The 16,767-nt window shown below is 34.6% G+C and overlaps 3 protein-coding genes and 1 non-coding gene across 4 annotated transcripts in view; 3 read left to right on the top strand and 1 right to left on the bottom strand.

Annotated features, from left to right (window-relative positions):
* Nucleotides 1-1,090, top strand: part of LOC140836066 (uncharacterized) — a 4,280-nt gene extending 3,190 nt beyond the window's left edge. Inside the window, exon 4 of the mRNA XM_073201477.1 lies at nucleotides 597-1,090. Within this exon, the coding sequence (XP_073057578.1) occupies nucleotides 597-791 (195 nt within the window). The 3' untranslated portion in view covers nucleotides 792-1,090. The remainder of the gene's footprint in view (nucleotides 1-596) is intronic.
* Nucleotides 11-89, top strand: TRNAR-ACG (transfer RNA arginine (anticodon ACG)). The gene has a single exon. It is a non-coding gene; the product is annotated as a tRNA-Arg (tRNA).
* A 2,348-nt stretch (nucleotides 1,091-3,438) lies between the features above and the next one.
* Nucleotides 3,439-9,887, top strand: LOC140836967 (organic cation/carnitine transporter 4-like). Its single transcript, XM_073202882.1, has 2 exons — nucleotides 3,439-3,962; nucleotides 8,525-9,887. The coding sequence occupies exons 1-2, from the start codon at nucleotides 3,527-3,529 to the stop codon at nucleotides 9,718-9,720; spliced, it is 1,632 nt and encodes a 543-aa protein (XP_073058983.1). The 5' UTR covers nucleotides 3,439-3,526; the 3' UTR covers nucleotides 9,721-9,887.
* A 562-nt stretch (nucleotides 9,888-10,449) lies between these two features.
* LOC140836968 (organelle RRM domain-containing protein 2, mitochondrial) lies at nucleotides 10,450-15,279 on the bottom strand. Its single transcript, XM_073202883.1, has 4 exons — nucleotides 15,042-15,279; nucleotides 13,011-13,079; nucleotides 12,815-12,921; nucleotides 10,450-10,807 (listed from the first exon to the last, which is right to left on the bottom strand). Exons 1-4 carry the CDS (start codon nucleotides 15,211-15,213, stop codon nucleotides 10,715-10,717), a joined length of 441 nt encoding a protein of 146 aa, XP_073058984.1. The 5' UTR covers nucleotides 15,214-15,279; the 3' UTR covers nucleotides 10,450-10,714.
* Between the last annotated feature and the right edge of the window lie 1,488 nt (nucleotides 15,280-16,767).

Consider the following 16,767-nt stretch of genomic DNA (forward strand, 5'->3'; position numbering starts at 1 on the left):
AGTGGAGACGGGGTGGGGCCTGTAGCTCAGAGGATTAGAGCACGTGGCTACGAACCACGGTGTCGGGGGTTCGAATCCCTCCTCGCCCACAACCGGCCCAAAAGGGAAGTATCTTTCCCTCTGGGGGTAGGAAAATCCTGATCGGGATAGCGGACCAAAAGCTTTTATAAGGTCGTTTGCTTGAGATGTAAGGCCATGCCTCAATGCTACTTCTTACTATATGTCTACCCTTCCCTTTGTTAGTCTACATCTCATGTTAGGTGCAGTTGAAAAATGAGTCATTTTTATCATCCCGGCTATAGTTTAAACTTTAAAGAGTTCAGTTAGGCAAATTGATACCTCTTCCCGTCGGGCTATGTTAAAGTTAAAGGATCTCCCTTAGTTAACTGGACCTCTTATTCATTTTATTTATCTCGGTGCATATCTCTTCCACTTTACCATGTGTGTTCCAGATCGTCATAGCCCAACAACATATGCATGGGTCACCAACATATCAAGCCTGCATGCCCATATATTTTGTTTACGGAACATTACTGTTTGTTATTCGATAGTTGGCTTTACAGATTTTTGTATTGCATCGAACCCATATTGATCAGGCTACAGATGATACTTTAATATGGGAACTTCTGAGAAAGAAAAGGAAATGTCTACCTAATTCATCAAGGGTGACCGCGCATTCCCAATGGAAAGAGATAAACCCAATGTTAGCAGTGAATCCCAGGATGGTTTTAGGTTCTTCTCCTCCATCTTCCACAAGAAAAGTTTTATCTCGGAAACGCGTAACTCCTTGACATCCTATATAAAGAGAAGGCCATGTTGAAGCTACAGTTTCATATCTTTATTGATCTTGTGTTCTAAAGGCAAATGCTTGTCTCTTGAGCTTTGCTAGTGCTGTTCTGGCCAATTGATGAAAATGTTCTGAAAATTATGAAATGTATATTCGGCATTTGACTTTGTTCATGCATGGAAGGCAGACTCTCATGAGATTTACGTTAAAATTTGGTTTGATACTCTGTCATATGTAAATAAATGTACTGGAAATAAAACATTTGCCACGTCGGAGAGTATAGTTTATTTTATCGAGCAGAAATAAAAGAAAAAAAGCCAAATATCAAGAAACTTCTTTTGGGTGACATTTAGAAGGAAGTTAGAGGGAGTTAGTAGTTTAGTTAAGTCGCGAAAGTGTATAAATAAAGCCAAGGCGATGTAACCAATTTTAATTGGAATATGGATAAAAGTTTTTCTCATTTCTCTAAAATCAACTCATTTTTCTTCTCATCACTTGGTCTATAGGAGACCGGGTTTTCTCTAACTAACTTCTAACATTTTAGTTTGAAACTCTTCTAAGTTGTAATAACTACAAATACAACATTTTCAGCAATGAATCTTGTTCAAACTTAAGACATCATTTCCATGCATTTATGTAAAGTAAATAAATAAACTTCAAATAATTTTATTATTTAGTTTTTGTATTTATTTTTTAGATAAAGTTATTTTATTTTTATTATATGTTTTATATTCTTGATTTTGTTGTTATTTTAAGGATCATGAGTTTCATATATATCATTCTAACAATTGAGCTCAAGCTACCATGAAACCAGCCTAACAACAGTTGATCTATTCAACTATGATACACTAAAATAGTCAGGGAAATAGAATGCCTTCTCATTTCCTTGGTCAAAAGCAAATTTAGCAATTAATTTAGAAACATCCACTTTATTTTAGGTCCTTTTCTTGGTGTATATTATCCATACCATTTAATAATCCATCAACGGCTAGAGTAATCATTTTGGTTATTCTAATGAATATACAAAAATACCCAGTTAGTATAATAATATATTTTAGTAAATTCACCCATAGAATCAGTATATCCAATGAATATACCCTGATGTATGATGATCCGTACATCCAAAAGAAGAAGAAGAAAACTAGGATTCGTGCTTTCATTCATATATTATTATTCAAAGGTAAATACCTAATTTGTAAAAGATAAAGTTGATGGTGGGACTATCTTACACTTATGTGTTTGTTGCTAATAAATAAACCACTGTATAGAATTACAATGATCAATTATATAAGAGTACGGTCTCACGAATCTTTATTAGTGAGACGGGTCAACCCTACCGATATTGACAATAAAAAAGTAAAACTCTTAGCATAAAAGTAATACTTTTTCATGGATAATCCAAATAAGAGATCTGTCTCACAAAATACGACATGTGAAATTATCTCACATATTATACAAATCCACTTATATTTTATTGAACGTACAACTCTAAATTGAATTGTTAAGCACTAATTTTGGAGCATAGATTTGTGACATGTATCTCATACAAAGATGATAATATTTTTTTTTTAAACTGGATAATGTGCGTGTCATAAATCTTAATCGTGTAAGAAAATATGTGATACGGTTTGTGACAAAAAAAAAAAACCTAATTTTGTTTTCTTAAGGTTGAAATTAGGATTAAAGCATACACTTGCCGAATATTAAGTATGATTTCTTGGTCGTGTCAGTATTTTAAAACCGGACTGGACTGTCTAATTCGACCGAGAACCGATCTGGAGCAAGTCTAATAACTAGTTTTAAGGTCGAACTGGTCAATCAAATGTGGTCAAAAACCGGTCGTAAACACAATCAATATGTTTGGATGCTTAAAAAATGGGATTCAAATTTAAATTCAACGAAATAAATTATTTCAGAATTAAATATTTAATCACATTCTAATTTTATAAATAGAAAACAAATTATTATTAGTGAACGAAAGAAAAATGACGTGAAGAGAAAAAAAAAAGATAAAGTTGAGAAAATAAATATTTGAATGAGTTTTATTTGCTTGAAATCCAAATCCTATCAAATGTTCCCAAAAATGAAGAGATTTGAGCCAATACAATAAAATCGCAGCAAATCTCATGGAATTCTTCAAAATCCGATTCTTTTTTTTTTAAATTCTATGAAACCAAACATAAAAAAACCGGATTCACAAATCCAAATTCTCCCAAATCCCATCAAATCCAAGCTTCCCAGTTTGTTTCACCCTTTCCGTGCAGGCACAATGAACGGCCCGGATCACTCCACATGAGTGATCCGGACCCACCTCCCTGTAAAAAAAAAAAATTGACTCGAAAAAATCCAAGCCATTGGATCGACCCCTGCGAGCACTGTCTGCATGTCTATATATATATATATATATATATATATATATATATATATATATATATATATATATATATAGAGTATACAGCTACATATATTGGTCGTAATTTATGATATATCAATAACACGTATGATGTCAATATCTATATATATTTTTGAAGTAGATATTATATATCAATAACACGTATGATGTCAATATCTATTTATATTTTTGAAGTAAATGTCAATATCTAATTTTAGATAATATAATTATTTAATTTGATTTATTTTATAACATATTTAAATTGAAATAAATTTCCAATCTAATCTCAAACATCATTGAAAAAACAATACTCATCGATCGTCCTCCAAATCCTATGTAAAGTTACAATGTCAGAGAATTTCCCTTCGGAATGTTCACGTCCCAATGACCCAGACCTCCACCGGCCGCTTCTCGGACAGGATGAATCGGCCTCCGTCAATCTGTCGGAGAGGCTGTGCGTAGACGACATGCTGCAGAAGTTTTGCGGGGAGTTCGGACGGTGGCAGCTGAGACACTTCGTTTTGACCAGCATGGCTTGGGCTCTGGAGGCGTTCCACACCATGGTTGTCATCTTCGCCGACCGGGAACCTGCTTGGCGGTGCACGAGCGGCGGCACCGCTGGTTGCTCCGCGGCGGCGAAGAGCGTTTGCGAGCTCGAACCCGGTTCTTGGGAGTGGATCGGTGGAGGGGGGAGTTCGACGGTTGCAGAGTTCGGGTTGGTTTGTGGACAGAAATACAAGGTTGGGTTGGTCCAGGCCTTGTTTTTCGGAGGCTGCATGATAGGTCAGTAACCCGATTTTTCGGACCCTTTTTCCAAATTATTTTCCATTGGCGTTCTTTTTTTCCTGAAAAATATAAAAAATGGACATGAACTTTTACCAGTTGAGGTTATTTAATACACAAAAAGTTTCGTTAGACGATCTCACATGTCAATTTTATGATACAAATATCCAACTTGATCTGATTCATAAAAAAATATTATTTTTTCTTTTAAAATATCATTTTTCACATTAATTATGGATCAAGTTGCCTGATCTAAAAATAAATCTTGAGACTATCTCATCATATAAGATCTAATCTTAATTAATAATTAATGAATAAATTTATAATTTACAATTTTTATTCCGATGATCATGCTTTAAAAAAAGAAAAATATAATACGAAATTATTTTCTTTACTCTTTGCATTTGACCAATTCTTCACAATTTCTTTTTATCTTAATTATTTTATGGCAAAAACTTGTGTGAGACGGTCTCACGGGTCGTATTTGTGAGACGGATCTCTTATTTGGGTCACTTATGAAAATGTATTACTTTTTATGCTAAGAGTATTACTTTTTATTGTGAATATGGATAGGGTTGACCCGTCTCACGGATTATGATCCGTGAGACGGTCTCATATGAGACTCCCTCTTATTTTATATATGACGGGGGACCTCTTTCTTCATTAGTTGTTATTCACATTTTACAATTTATTTATGATTTTAAGTTTTTATAGTAACAAAAATTATATTTCAAATATAATCAACAACTTATAATTTTTATATGTTTTTTATTCTTAGATGCATATTTATACATATTATTTATTATTTATTTTTATTTATCTATATTTTTTTATTGTACTTTAATATTTATAATATAAATTTCATTATCTCAATTTACAAATATATTTTAAATTATTTTTATTTAATGTAAAAACAAAAAAAAAAAAAAAAAACTACTCAATTTTGTGATAATGATATTCTATTTAGGCCACTACAAAAATATTATTTTTTATTGTAAATATGAACATAACTGACTTATCTCATAGATAAAAATCCGGAGATAGTCACCCACTATATTGATGATACAAGTTGTGCAGATCTCTAATAATATTTTATTCAAATGAGACAGAACTACCTCAAGGGTTCGCTTGGTTTGTAGGATGTGATAATTGAATGATTAATAATTTGATTGATAAATGTTTGATATGATAGGATATTTAATACCATGTGTGGTGTGAAATTAAGAAGGCAGATAAATTCATGATAAATATGCTAATGACCAAAATACCCTTCATCTTAATATTTATTTTATTTGCCAATATCGTTTATCGTCCCACGTAGCATGTTCTCCGAAAAATCAGTCGCCAATTGGAAACCATCTCCCTTTCGTTCGTCCGTGAAGATTGAAAGAAGAATTTCAATCCGTGAAGATCGAAAGATGAGAATTCGTTACTCGGGCAAGAAAATGACAAGCTCCGAGCTGAAAACATGTCGATGAGGGAGATGATGAGGACCCCATCGGCCATCTGCACCAACTGTGGCGGGCCGGCCATTATCTGGGAAATATTCCTTGAAGAGCAACATCTACTAATACAGAATGCTCGATTGAAAGACGAATTAGACCGAGTTTGCACCCTTGCAGGGAAGTTTTTAGGCCGCCCCATTTCATCTTTAGCTGCATCCTTGGGCCTTCCAATGCCTAACTCAAACCTAGAACTCGGAGTAGGAAACAATGACTTCGGAGGCCTAAATGCCCTTCCTCCAGCTCTTCCTTCAGGCCCTCCTCATTTCGGATCGGGGATTTCACCCCCCCTCTCTCTATTGAACAACCTTCTAAACCATCGAATATCACCCCAATCGACAGATCATTGGAGAGATCTGTGTACTTGGAGCTTGCTTTGTCTGCCATGGATGAATTGGTGAAAATGGCCCAAACTGATGAGCCACTTTGGATTAAAAGCTTGGAAGGTGGGGGAGAAAGTACTGAATCATGAAGAGTATTTCATAACATTCACCCTCTCGTAATAAATTTGGAGACGTAAAGAAGACCCACCTGCAAGTTGGGTATTTACCATCAGGGGTATTTGGGTGATTTCTCTTTTTTGGTGTAGCGGATAGTTTTTATCGGTCTTCAAAGCATGGGATATATTCTCCAACAGAAACAGTAGAATTGTCAAAGAAATAGTCAATGTCAAATCTAAAAATGAAAGCAAACAGAATATTAATAATCAATCCAACATTAATACTACCTACCAAACTGGCCCTTGGAGAATTTATTTGTTCAATCCATTATTTAGAATAATGGAACCTCTTTTAATGAAGAGTAGTCCATCGCGCCGGTTGCCAGTAGGGCTGAGCAAGATTTCGGATAAATTGAATTAACCGACCGAACCGAGCCAATTCGGAAATTCGGTTCGGTTATTTCGGAAATTCGGTTTTCAAATTAAAAAAATTCGGTTATATCGGTTAATTCGGTTCGGTTACGGTTTTCAAAATTTTGAAATCGGTTAACCGAATTAACCGAGATAATAAATTTTATTATTTAATAAATTTTTTATTTATCAATTTTTATAAATATTTTAATTTTTAATTTTAAAATCGATATAATATGTATTAATTGTGTCCAAATAAAACTTATACATTTGTGATGTGTGTGATTTTATGTTTTTATGAATTTGTGTAAAGTGTAGTGTTCAAAAAAAATTACATATATTATTAAAGTTAAATCACAATTTTTTTTAAAACTAATCGGTTAATTCGGTCTAAATATTTCGATTCGGTTCGATTATGGCGAATTCGGACGCTCCCCTCTAGTTGCCAGTCGTGTGAAAATTCATATTTCTTAATGTGAATTATGATACGAAGTTACTGAAACAATTATTTTGGAGATATTGAATTTAGTTAAAATATATTTAATATAAGAAAGGACAGTTTGGAAAATATTGAAAAATCTACCCACCTGGTGGACCGTGGCACAGAGGATCAGGTTGTGGAAATGTGATGTTATCTTTAGTGTACTACTCTACAATTTTATTTAAAAATAAATATTTATCAATATACGTGGAATATACTGATTTTTCAACAAACCCCATGTGTAATATGAAATATTCACTATTAGATACACTATTGAGATAATGGCACAAGGGTAGTGATGTTGCTGAAATCGGTGATGCTCATTGGGAGGTCGGATTTCATTGGTGGAGCTCGGATCAAACACCTCGAAATCAAGAAACACAAACAAGAGTGTTAGAAGGGGGCCGAAAGGTTGTTCCGGCGTAGCCCCTCCGACGCTCAAGTCAGAGAACAGAAAACTGAGAGAGAGTAATGTGTGTGCAGAGAGAATGTGAATATATGAATTGAATAAAACAATGAACGGAACCTGGTATTTATAGGAGAACAATAGAGTCCTAGTTTGGCAGATTAGGATCTTCAGAATCTTCAGAAGATTTGATTAGATCTTGCCCAGATTTGATTTAGATATCATGCCAGATTTAATTAGATCTTTAATGGGCTTTACCTTTCTGGGTTTTGATCTCTGTGGGCTACGCGCTTAATATCTGAGTAAGAGCTCTCGTAGGTATGAGCCCGGCTGAAGCCAGTACCTTATGGGAGGTCGGCTCGGGAGCTCGGCAGAGGATCTCCAATCGCCCCGATATTACCTTCTTGGAGGTCGGCTCGGCTTGGGAGGTCGGCCAGGGAGCTCGGCGTGGGAGGTCGGCTGACCTCCCCGATCGACCGAACTGCTGTTATGGGAGGTCGGCTGGGATGACCTTGGGAGCTCGGCGTCGGAGGTCGGCTTGGGAGCTCGGCGTCGGAGGTCGGCGGACCTCCCCAATCGAAGGAACTGCTGTTATGGGAGGTCGGTTGGGATGACCTCCCAGATGACCTCCCGCGCTTCCTTGAATGCAGAGTTCTCAATTAGATGGGCTACCGAGAGCGGGCCGAGCCCATCCTCAATCCGGGGGTATCAGGTAGCTTGGAATTTCCCGTGATCCACATATATGGATCTTCGTGGTCCTTGTATAAGATCAATCTTACAAAAGTTTATGTGATTTTACAAAGGGTGGCACTGACATTAATGGCTTAAGCAACTATATCGATTAATTTTATATGTTTGTCTATAAAATTGTCACAATATTAAAGTACTAGAAAACGAAATTGACATTTTGAATATGTTTTTTTTGTCCATTAACTTGTAAAATTTTGGGTTTGGTTTATATATTATGCTTCTAATGTTTGATTTTGATGTACTAACTTTTTATTTCATCTATTTTGGTCAAATTGTTGATGTGACATCTGATAAATCAACAATATTCAATGTAATATGAGTATTCTACGATGTCACATCAGTATTTTTCGATATCACGCCAACAGAAATAGCTGAAATCTAAAACTTAGTATACTAAAACGGAATATTGAAAATTTAGTGTGTGAATCAAAACCCTAAATGGAATAAGTTAACTAAGCAAGAAAAACTATTTTACTAAAATATAAACGCGTCTCTTTTCTTTCCATTCTGAAATTAAAAATGGCAACCTGGATTAAATGTAACATCAAGATTTTGGCATATACTTTTTTTCAGGTGCTGGAGTATTTGGCCACCTTTCAGATTCTAAACTGGGAAGGAAAGGTTCACTAATGGTGGTATGCATCTTGAATGCCATTTTTGGTTGTCTTACTGCACTTTCTCCAGATTACTATACCTATGCTCTCTTTCGTCTCCTCACCGGATTCAGCACCGGCGGAGTCGGCCTGTGTGCTTTTGTCCTAGCAACAGAACCTGTCGGCCCTACTAAGCGTGGAATCGCAGGAATGTCCACATTCTATTTCTTCTCAGCTGGGATAGCAGTGCTTTCAGGTGTAGCTTACATTTTTCGATCATGGCGAGCCCTTTATGTCGCATCTTCGATTCCATCCATTCTTTTCCTTGTAATCATCCTACCATTCGTGTCTGAGTCCCCTCGATGGTGTCTCATCCGAGGAAAGACGAAACGTGCCATGAAAATCATGCGTCAAATCGCTAAATCTAATGGAAATGACATCCCGGATGGTGTCACCCTCGCCCTGGATGAAGAGGCGAGTGAAACACCGGATAAATATACAGATAGAGCTTCTGATAAGACCGAACTTGAATCGAAGGAAGCAGTAACGGGATCCTTGGTGGATGTGCTTCGTTCACCACTGACACGTATCCGTTTATTCCTAGCTGTTGGCATCAACTTTTTATGCTCGATTGTCTATTATGGGCTGAGCTTAAATGCAGTAAATCTCGGAACCAATCTGTATCTAAATGTTTTGCTCAATGCAGTGGCTGAAATGCCTGCATATCTGCTAACCGCACTCTTGTTAGATAAGTATGGACGAAAGCCTTTAGCCATAGGGACACAATGGTTTAGTGGAGCATTTTGTATTGCGGGAGCCTTGTTAAAGGGCTATGGTATTTGGAAGACGATCCGAATGGTTTGCGGTGTGTTGGGGATATTTGGCATGGCCGGAACTTACAATTTGCTGTTTATTTATACCATAGAGTTGTTTCCAACGGTCGTTCGGAATGCAGCGCTTGGATGCGCGACACAAGCAGCACAAATGGGAGCAATATTGGTGCCATTCATCGTTGTCTTGGGAGATGGAATCCCATTTTTGGTCTTTGGGGTTTGTGGGGCTTTAGGAGGGTTTTTGGCGTTTTACTTACCGGAGACTTTGAACCGGCCTTTGTATGATACAATGGCTGGAATGGAGGATGGAGAAACCGATCGAGCGGGCTCATGTTCGATATGATGCGATGATCTAGCTTATATTTCATGGATAAAGATTCTGGTGCTGCCCCATTAATATTGATCAAGTTTTGATTCAGTTCTCACTTACAGAACCTCCATGTTAATTGAACCAATATGTTTTGCTGATTCTTTTAAAGCTGGTAGAGAATAAATAAAATTCTTGTACTATTTATGTTTTGTTGGAATCTTTTGGGTTCCCTGTCAATTGTTAGCGTCGGTCCATTCACTCCTCTATCGTATTGAGTCTGGTGTACTAACATTGTATTGTGCCTCTGTCTAGTTAGTTCGAATTTAGGATGGCTTTGAGAAAAACTTGAAATTTTGGTGCTTCTTCGTGGGTGTACAGTAATCGACAGCCAGCGGCATAGCTACGATTTGTATAACAAGGGGGCTTAGATAGAATTTCAAAAGATCAAACTTACAATTACGTGCTCTAAATCAATATCATTAACAATCTCTCACAATGTACAAAACTATCGTGTTGACAAAAAAATTGTCACGGGTTTCTTGAGAAGTTTTATCACTGAAAAAACTCGCGACCTAGTTGAAGTAGAAACTAGAATCAAGACCAAACTAATCTACATCTCAATAACAAAATAAATCTTTGGCTTCTTCTTTCTTTCAGCAAGCAAACAACGAGAAGAGATTCATTATTTTTAAATCACAGGTCCTCAGATACATCGATAATGATCTAATTGACTCTTTATATGTTTCATGACAAATTTTCAAGTGTCCATCGAATGCCAAATAATTAATAATCTATCAATTACAGCCAACAAACAAGCACCCAGAATAAGTACTAGTAAAAATATTTCGGGGAAACTACAACCAAAACATGTAACAAGCGATGCATGTCTCAATGTAATCTGCAGAGAAGTGCACTGCAGAGAGGAATGGATTACGAGACAGAAGGTTTCTTCATTATCAATGATATTTCAAGAACGTTATCGTATATTTGGATATCGGTGAGCATGGATTCTTCTCAGAAGGTTACATCACTGCCAACCCTGAGGAGGTCCGTTGTTGAGTGATGGGATGGGAGGTCTTGGTCTTGCATACTCTGCGAATATAACCCAACCGTCTAGAAACTGCAAAAACAACCGAGTCAAATTTCAAAACGTTTTTAACCGAGGGGTCCTGACGAAAATGACACTGAACTGCACATGAAAGACATACACATTGCATTTAGCACTGAGTTAACTGGATGATCACATACTTGGAGATTTGGCTTTTGCTTTCAATGAGCAAAATAAGGGCTTACTGTGCAAACTCCATTCTTACTCGATTTACAGCAGATATACAAATTACAATGGAATGACCACTTGCAAAAATAAAAATGAAGAGAATTAAGGCAATTTTTGAAAGTAGTTGTCATCAGTGATTTTATTCTTCCAAAATAAAATCAAACATAGATCACATTGTCCAAAACAATCTTCCAAGACTCCATCTTTTTATATCCCTTCAACATAATAATTACTTTTAAAATACACATTTCATCCAAAAGTACTTGATTATTATTTTATATTTTAAATACTTATATATATTTTAAAATTTTAAAATATTTCGTTTATCATTAAAATAAATAAATATGTATGATATGACATCACCAACCCACAGATTCTTGCATGACATATCTATAGTAAAAAAAAAATTTCATAAAAAACAACCAAATATATACTACATTCTCTCATAGAATCCCCCCACAACATATTTTCTCAAGCATTTCACACTAAAAAATGCTACAAAATGTTACCTAAATTTTTCATTCCTTTATTGTTATGATTCAATCTAAGCAGTCAAGTGTCTACAACTTTTCAAGGCTCATGGGTTCTTCAAACATGAAATACTAGCTTCTCGAAAATTTGCAAAAAATAAAATAGGCTCCAAATTGAAGTACTTGGACTAGTTGTTTGTGAAGAAAAGATGGAAACCTATAAACAAAAGGAGCTTAAAAACAATGTAAATTTGAAAAAGAGTTACTTTTTCTCACAAAACAAGCAAGCAGATGCTATTTTTTTGTAAACTAACTTTGCCGTTAATCTTAAAATGCTTGTAAGCATAAAAAGGCAAGGAGATCTGGGCAGAAAAGCAGTGTTGACCCATGTGATAAGATACTGATATTACTGAACATCAACTCTTTTCATGCATTGTCCCAGAAATAGAACACAATGACCCCTTCACTGTTACCAACTTCAGTTCTTCGATAAGGTCCTTTCATTCACATTGTTTCTACCTCCAGTTTTCCAATTTGCGAAGTGAAAACTCTAGAAGAGACAAAAACCTGAAAGAGCTTCATAGCTATACCAGACCGAAGTACTGGAACTATAACCACTCTTTGGTTTCTGTTTGATCAAACTAAGTACTTAAAGTTCGATTACAGTTCCTAGAAACAAAAAACAAAAATCAAAACTCAAACTATAATTGTATGGAACCGAACTATAAACTCGTCATAAATTCCTAAGGCACCGAAAACTCCTAAATAACTTAATATTTATATATATATATATATATATATATATATATATATATATATATATATATATATTATTCCATTCATTAAAATATTATATTCCAGATTAAATTTTATTTCTTTTTTTTAAAGAAAGAATTATGATATTCGTAACACGACTATGGGTTGATTATACTTAGGATTTGTCTTGTACGAACTCGAAAGCTCATCAATTATTTTTTTCCTCAACCATTGCTTTATATAAGTAAGCTTCATTTAAAACCAATCCCAACCATAACTGAGGGGAAACCATAAGTTTTGGGTGCTGGAACCAAACCGTGTTTAGTATATTTGGACTAAATCCCATGTTCCATAACTTCCATTAAAACTACAACTGTTGGTTTTGAAACAGGAACCGCTTGTTTTGATTCTAGTTATAGAGCCTTGGTCAGATGCATATATAGAATGGCTGCATGGGTCAAGCAGCAAGTTATGATTTTTGAAGTTAGCAGAAAGAACACGTGCATAAGAATCAGGCAGAAGGCAGCCTCTACTTTTCTCAGTAAATCCCATCTATGTTGCATTCAGCTACCATTTATGAACTATAATTGTCCTCGAACAAATATTCTATAAAACACTTAATCACCTGGCCATCCATGCCCTTAATTCCTGAAGCAGCATCTTCTAATGATGCATAGTTTACAAAACCATAGCCCTTTGAATAGCCAGAGACCCGATCGGTAACCACTTTAGCTGAAAAGAGGGGAAAAAACAAGTGCTTGAGAAATTACCAATAGTTAACCTATCCAGCCCCAATGCATTTTTAAAAAAAAATAACATACCGTGGACCACTTCACCAAACTTAGCAAAGGCAGTCCGCAGACCTTCTGTTGTTGTACGTTTGCTAAGCCCTGAACATCATATCAAAGAAAGTTCAATGAAGTCAAGCACGGTAAGACAGCACAACACCATGGAAAACTTTTATGATGAGCAAAATCAGCCAAAAAAAAAAACCAAAATTCTCTCATATCCAACAAGACATAAGCCAACAATAATTTTCCAAAGATCCAAATTTAATCATTCGACTAGCAGTTCCAACAATAAAGAAACACATTTGAAATTTACATTGAACTGCACAACTATGTCTGAGTACAAAAAATGGGTTTTTAACAAGGAAAACAAATGACCAAAGAAACTAATAAATCATTCTAAATGAGGGCAAAACTGGAAACAGAAAAAAAGTATTTCCAATTTAAATTTTAAAGTTTGGTAGTTGTGCTGTAAAGTGAAAATTCAGAATTGGCAGCAACAAACTCTGATATACAGCCGTTACAAGATATTCCGATGATCCGATCCACCACTCTGATGGAAAATACATTCTGAATAGACTGTATCTAGATAATGCATCACCTCAAATATAATCACTGTGAAGAATGGATACTGAAAATCATTAGCAGTATGCAAGGAGGGACAGAAGACCAGAAAAAAAAACCACTTGATTATTCTGTTTCGTTGGTAGAATCAACACATGGCATAATCCTCCAACAACGAACGAAGTAATGAACATATAACACGCAGAAAAAGAAAAAAAATGAATGATGTTGTATCAATGACAATAGTTTTCTGCTTCTCCTAAGAACAAAAATAGAGGCCAGTCCTTGAAATCTTTATGTTTCCATCACTGACAATAGTTTTCTATACTTGTTAAACAATTTCATTGCACACACGCACACACGCACGCTGCACGCACACAAGAACTTAGCTGTTAAAAATAACAGAACCACACAAAAGGAGGAAGGGAACTAGCTTATGAGATTATCCTATAAATCTGGGTGATATATTTTGAGAATAAAATAGATGGCTGATAGCCTGATATAATGTCAACATATAGACAAGTTGGTTTACGGAAGAATCCCTCCCGCAAAAATAGCAAATAAGTGAGTAACAGATGAATAAAGAAGCAAAATGGAGCAACATACAAAGATTTTAAAAAATGTGTCATCAAACATTTCTCGTATAGAAACTCACAAAATCAAGATGTGCCCATATAACAAGAGGACTGCACCTGATATAATTTTAAAGACCACATGGTGACACATGAATGATCAAATAATGAAGTAATGAACACAGCAGCATTAAAAAGCAATAAAATGAATGCTACCAGGTGTTACAGAATAAAAATGAACAATTAGTTTAACATAGAGCTAAGCTAAGCATGGACAACAGGGTACAATAAACGGAGAGCAGAAATGTAAAAAGGTATGATTTTTTACGAAAACAAATATAATCATTTTTTCAACTTAGCTTAAAAATATAATAAAAGAGACCATGATTGATGAAAAGCAGTCATTACAAAGCTACAAGCCAGTCGATTACTACTTACTAGTAATTTACTAAGTTTCTGAATAAACTAATGGGTAATTTGAAAAATAAGTAAACAAATCAGTCATAGTCTATAATTTTCCATAGAAATGGATTAATGAACTTAAAAGGATTGCAAGCACACGAAAGAACAAACAGATCATTACAGTTAAAGAGAAAGAAGAAACAGCCGCCCAATGAGAAGCCCACATATAAATAAAAATTTCAGTCACAAAGCCCCATGAAGAAATTATCATATCTGCGACGTTGTTTTTAACTAAACAGAAGAATATTTCTTGTTTTGATAGTTACAACAAGATAAGCTAGGTGTCAATATATTATTCGATGAATTGAACATAAGTGTACACGTATTGCTTTGTAAATGAGGTGAAAATGAAATCCAAATATAAATTCATCTCCTGCTTGTTTTCTCTAACTATTACAAACCCCAAAAGAAATAACGAAACGATCGAAGAAATGAAGGTTGTTAGGAGAAAAAGAGGGACGCGTACCAGAAACAAAGAGATTCGTAGAAGGTTCCGCAGGAGGCGGCTTCTCGACATTAGTTTGTGGTATATTGAACGGAAAGCTCGAAAGAGACGAGAACATAGCCCTCAAACCTCCGCCTCTGGTGGCCGCGGCCGTCGCCGCCGCCGTCGTAGTGGCAGCCGCTCTCATCGCCATTTGACTGAGGGTTTTAGTGAGATTTTTAGAAATATGACGAGGGGTGCCTTCAAATAGCAAAGCAGGAAGTATAAGCAGGCCGAGGTTAGATATGGGCCTTGACGTGCTCAGCCCAGTAGATAGTCCTATTTTCACCCAGTCCATTTTAAGACCGTCTAAGTTAAAAAAATAAAAAATATATATACATTTTATATTAAAATGAAAAACTTAAAAAATGATTTTTTAATAATAATACTTTATGTTACGGATTATATGAATCAGATATATATAAATAAAAAATATATTTTTTTTGTTAAGTGAAGATGTATTTTTTTTTTAAATTTGGTATATATATATGTTTGGTAAATCCAAAATTAAATCATGACCTCAAATTTAATTACTTCATGAACCTAATGTTTTGTATATAACTAACTAGGTAAAAACTTGTGTGAGATGGCCACACGGGACGTATTTTATGAAACATATCTATTATTTGAGTCGTCCATGAAAAAATATTACTTTTTATGCTAAAAATATTACTTTTTGTTGTGAATATCGGTAAGTTTGACCCGTCTCACAGATAATAATTCGTGAGACCATCTCACAAAAAACCTATTCAACTAACTATCGAGAGACATACATTGCGTATATAACGTAATACATGAATATTACGTATGAAATAAATGTAATATATTTATATTTTAAAAATATTTTGATATAAATGATAAAATAAAGATAGCGATTCAATCTCATGAGATTTTTTGATTTTATATTCTTTGAATTTCAATTTTTATATTCTTGAACTGAGTTTGCTCATAAAATATTAAATATTTTTCAATTTTATCTCATAAAAAAAGTACGATCTCTAGGGAACCAACAAAAAAACTTAGTTACTTCATGCAACTCATGATTTATATATAATTAAGAGAGTGTTTGGGTTCTCCGAATAACTAAAAAATGTCAATAACTAGAATGAAAAAAAAGGAATGTCAACGCATTCGAGAAAAAAATGATTAATAAGTCGTTGAGGGATGCACGTTACGTGTATAACACAATACATGAATATAATATATGAAATGAATATAATATATTTATATTTTAAAATTATTTTAATATAAATGATGTTTAATAATAAAAAGAAAAGATCCAAAAACATCATATTTTTGCCACAAAGCATAATCAAATATTGATTTCATTAATGAGATGGAAGTGTTCATATATGTAATATAATTAATTGAATACATTGTACTAGAAGATATTTTAATCAAATCAAAAATTATATTATGATCTCATGGGGTTATTCTAGGAATCGAAGTATAAAAATAATAATAATAACAGTAAAGGTTAATATAAATTTAATAATTAAGTCATAATATTTTCTCCTAGCAATCATTATGGAAACATACATTTTACCTATAAGATGAAATTCTTAAAGAATACGTCTCTTCTGAGATGGTCTCACAATTTTTATCTGTGAGATGAGTCAATCCTACCGATATTCACAATCAAAAGTAATACTCTTAGCATAAAAAGTAATATTTTTTTTATGGATGACCCAAATAAGAGATCTGTTGG

The sequence above is a fragment of the Primulina eburnea genome, chromosome 7, assembly GCF_022965805.1.
Source record: "Primulina eburnea isolate SZY01 chromosome 7, ASM2296580v1, whole genome shotgun sequence".
NCBI lineage: Eukaryota > Viridiplantae > Streptophyta > Magnoliopsida > Lamiales > Gesneriaceae > Primulina > Primulina eburnea.

Coding starts and splice junctions, on each gene's coding strand:
- LOC140836968 (XM_073202883.1), bottom strand. CDS start 15,213: ATGGCGATGAGAGCGGCTGCCACTACGACGGCGGCGGCGACGGCCGCG. Junction 12,922..13,010: donor GTTTGGTGAAGTGGTCCACG/GTATGTTATTTT, acceptor CCCTCTTTTCAG/CTAAAGTGGTTACCGATCGG. Junction 10,808..12,814: donor TTAAGGGCATGGATGGCCAG/GTGATTAAGTGT, acceptor TTGTTTTTGCAG/TTTCTAGACGGTTGGGTTAT.
- LOC140836967 (XM_073202882.1), top strand. CDS start 3,527: ATGTCAGAGAATTTCCCTTCGGAATGTTCACGTCCCAATGACCCAGAC. Junction 3,963..8,524: donor TTTCGGAGGCTGCATGATAG/GTCAGTAACCCG, acceptor ACTTTTTTTCAG/GTGCTGGAGTATTTGGCCAC.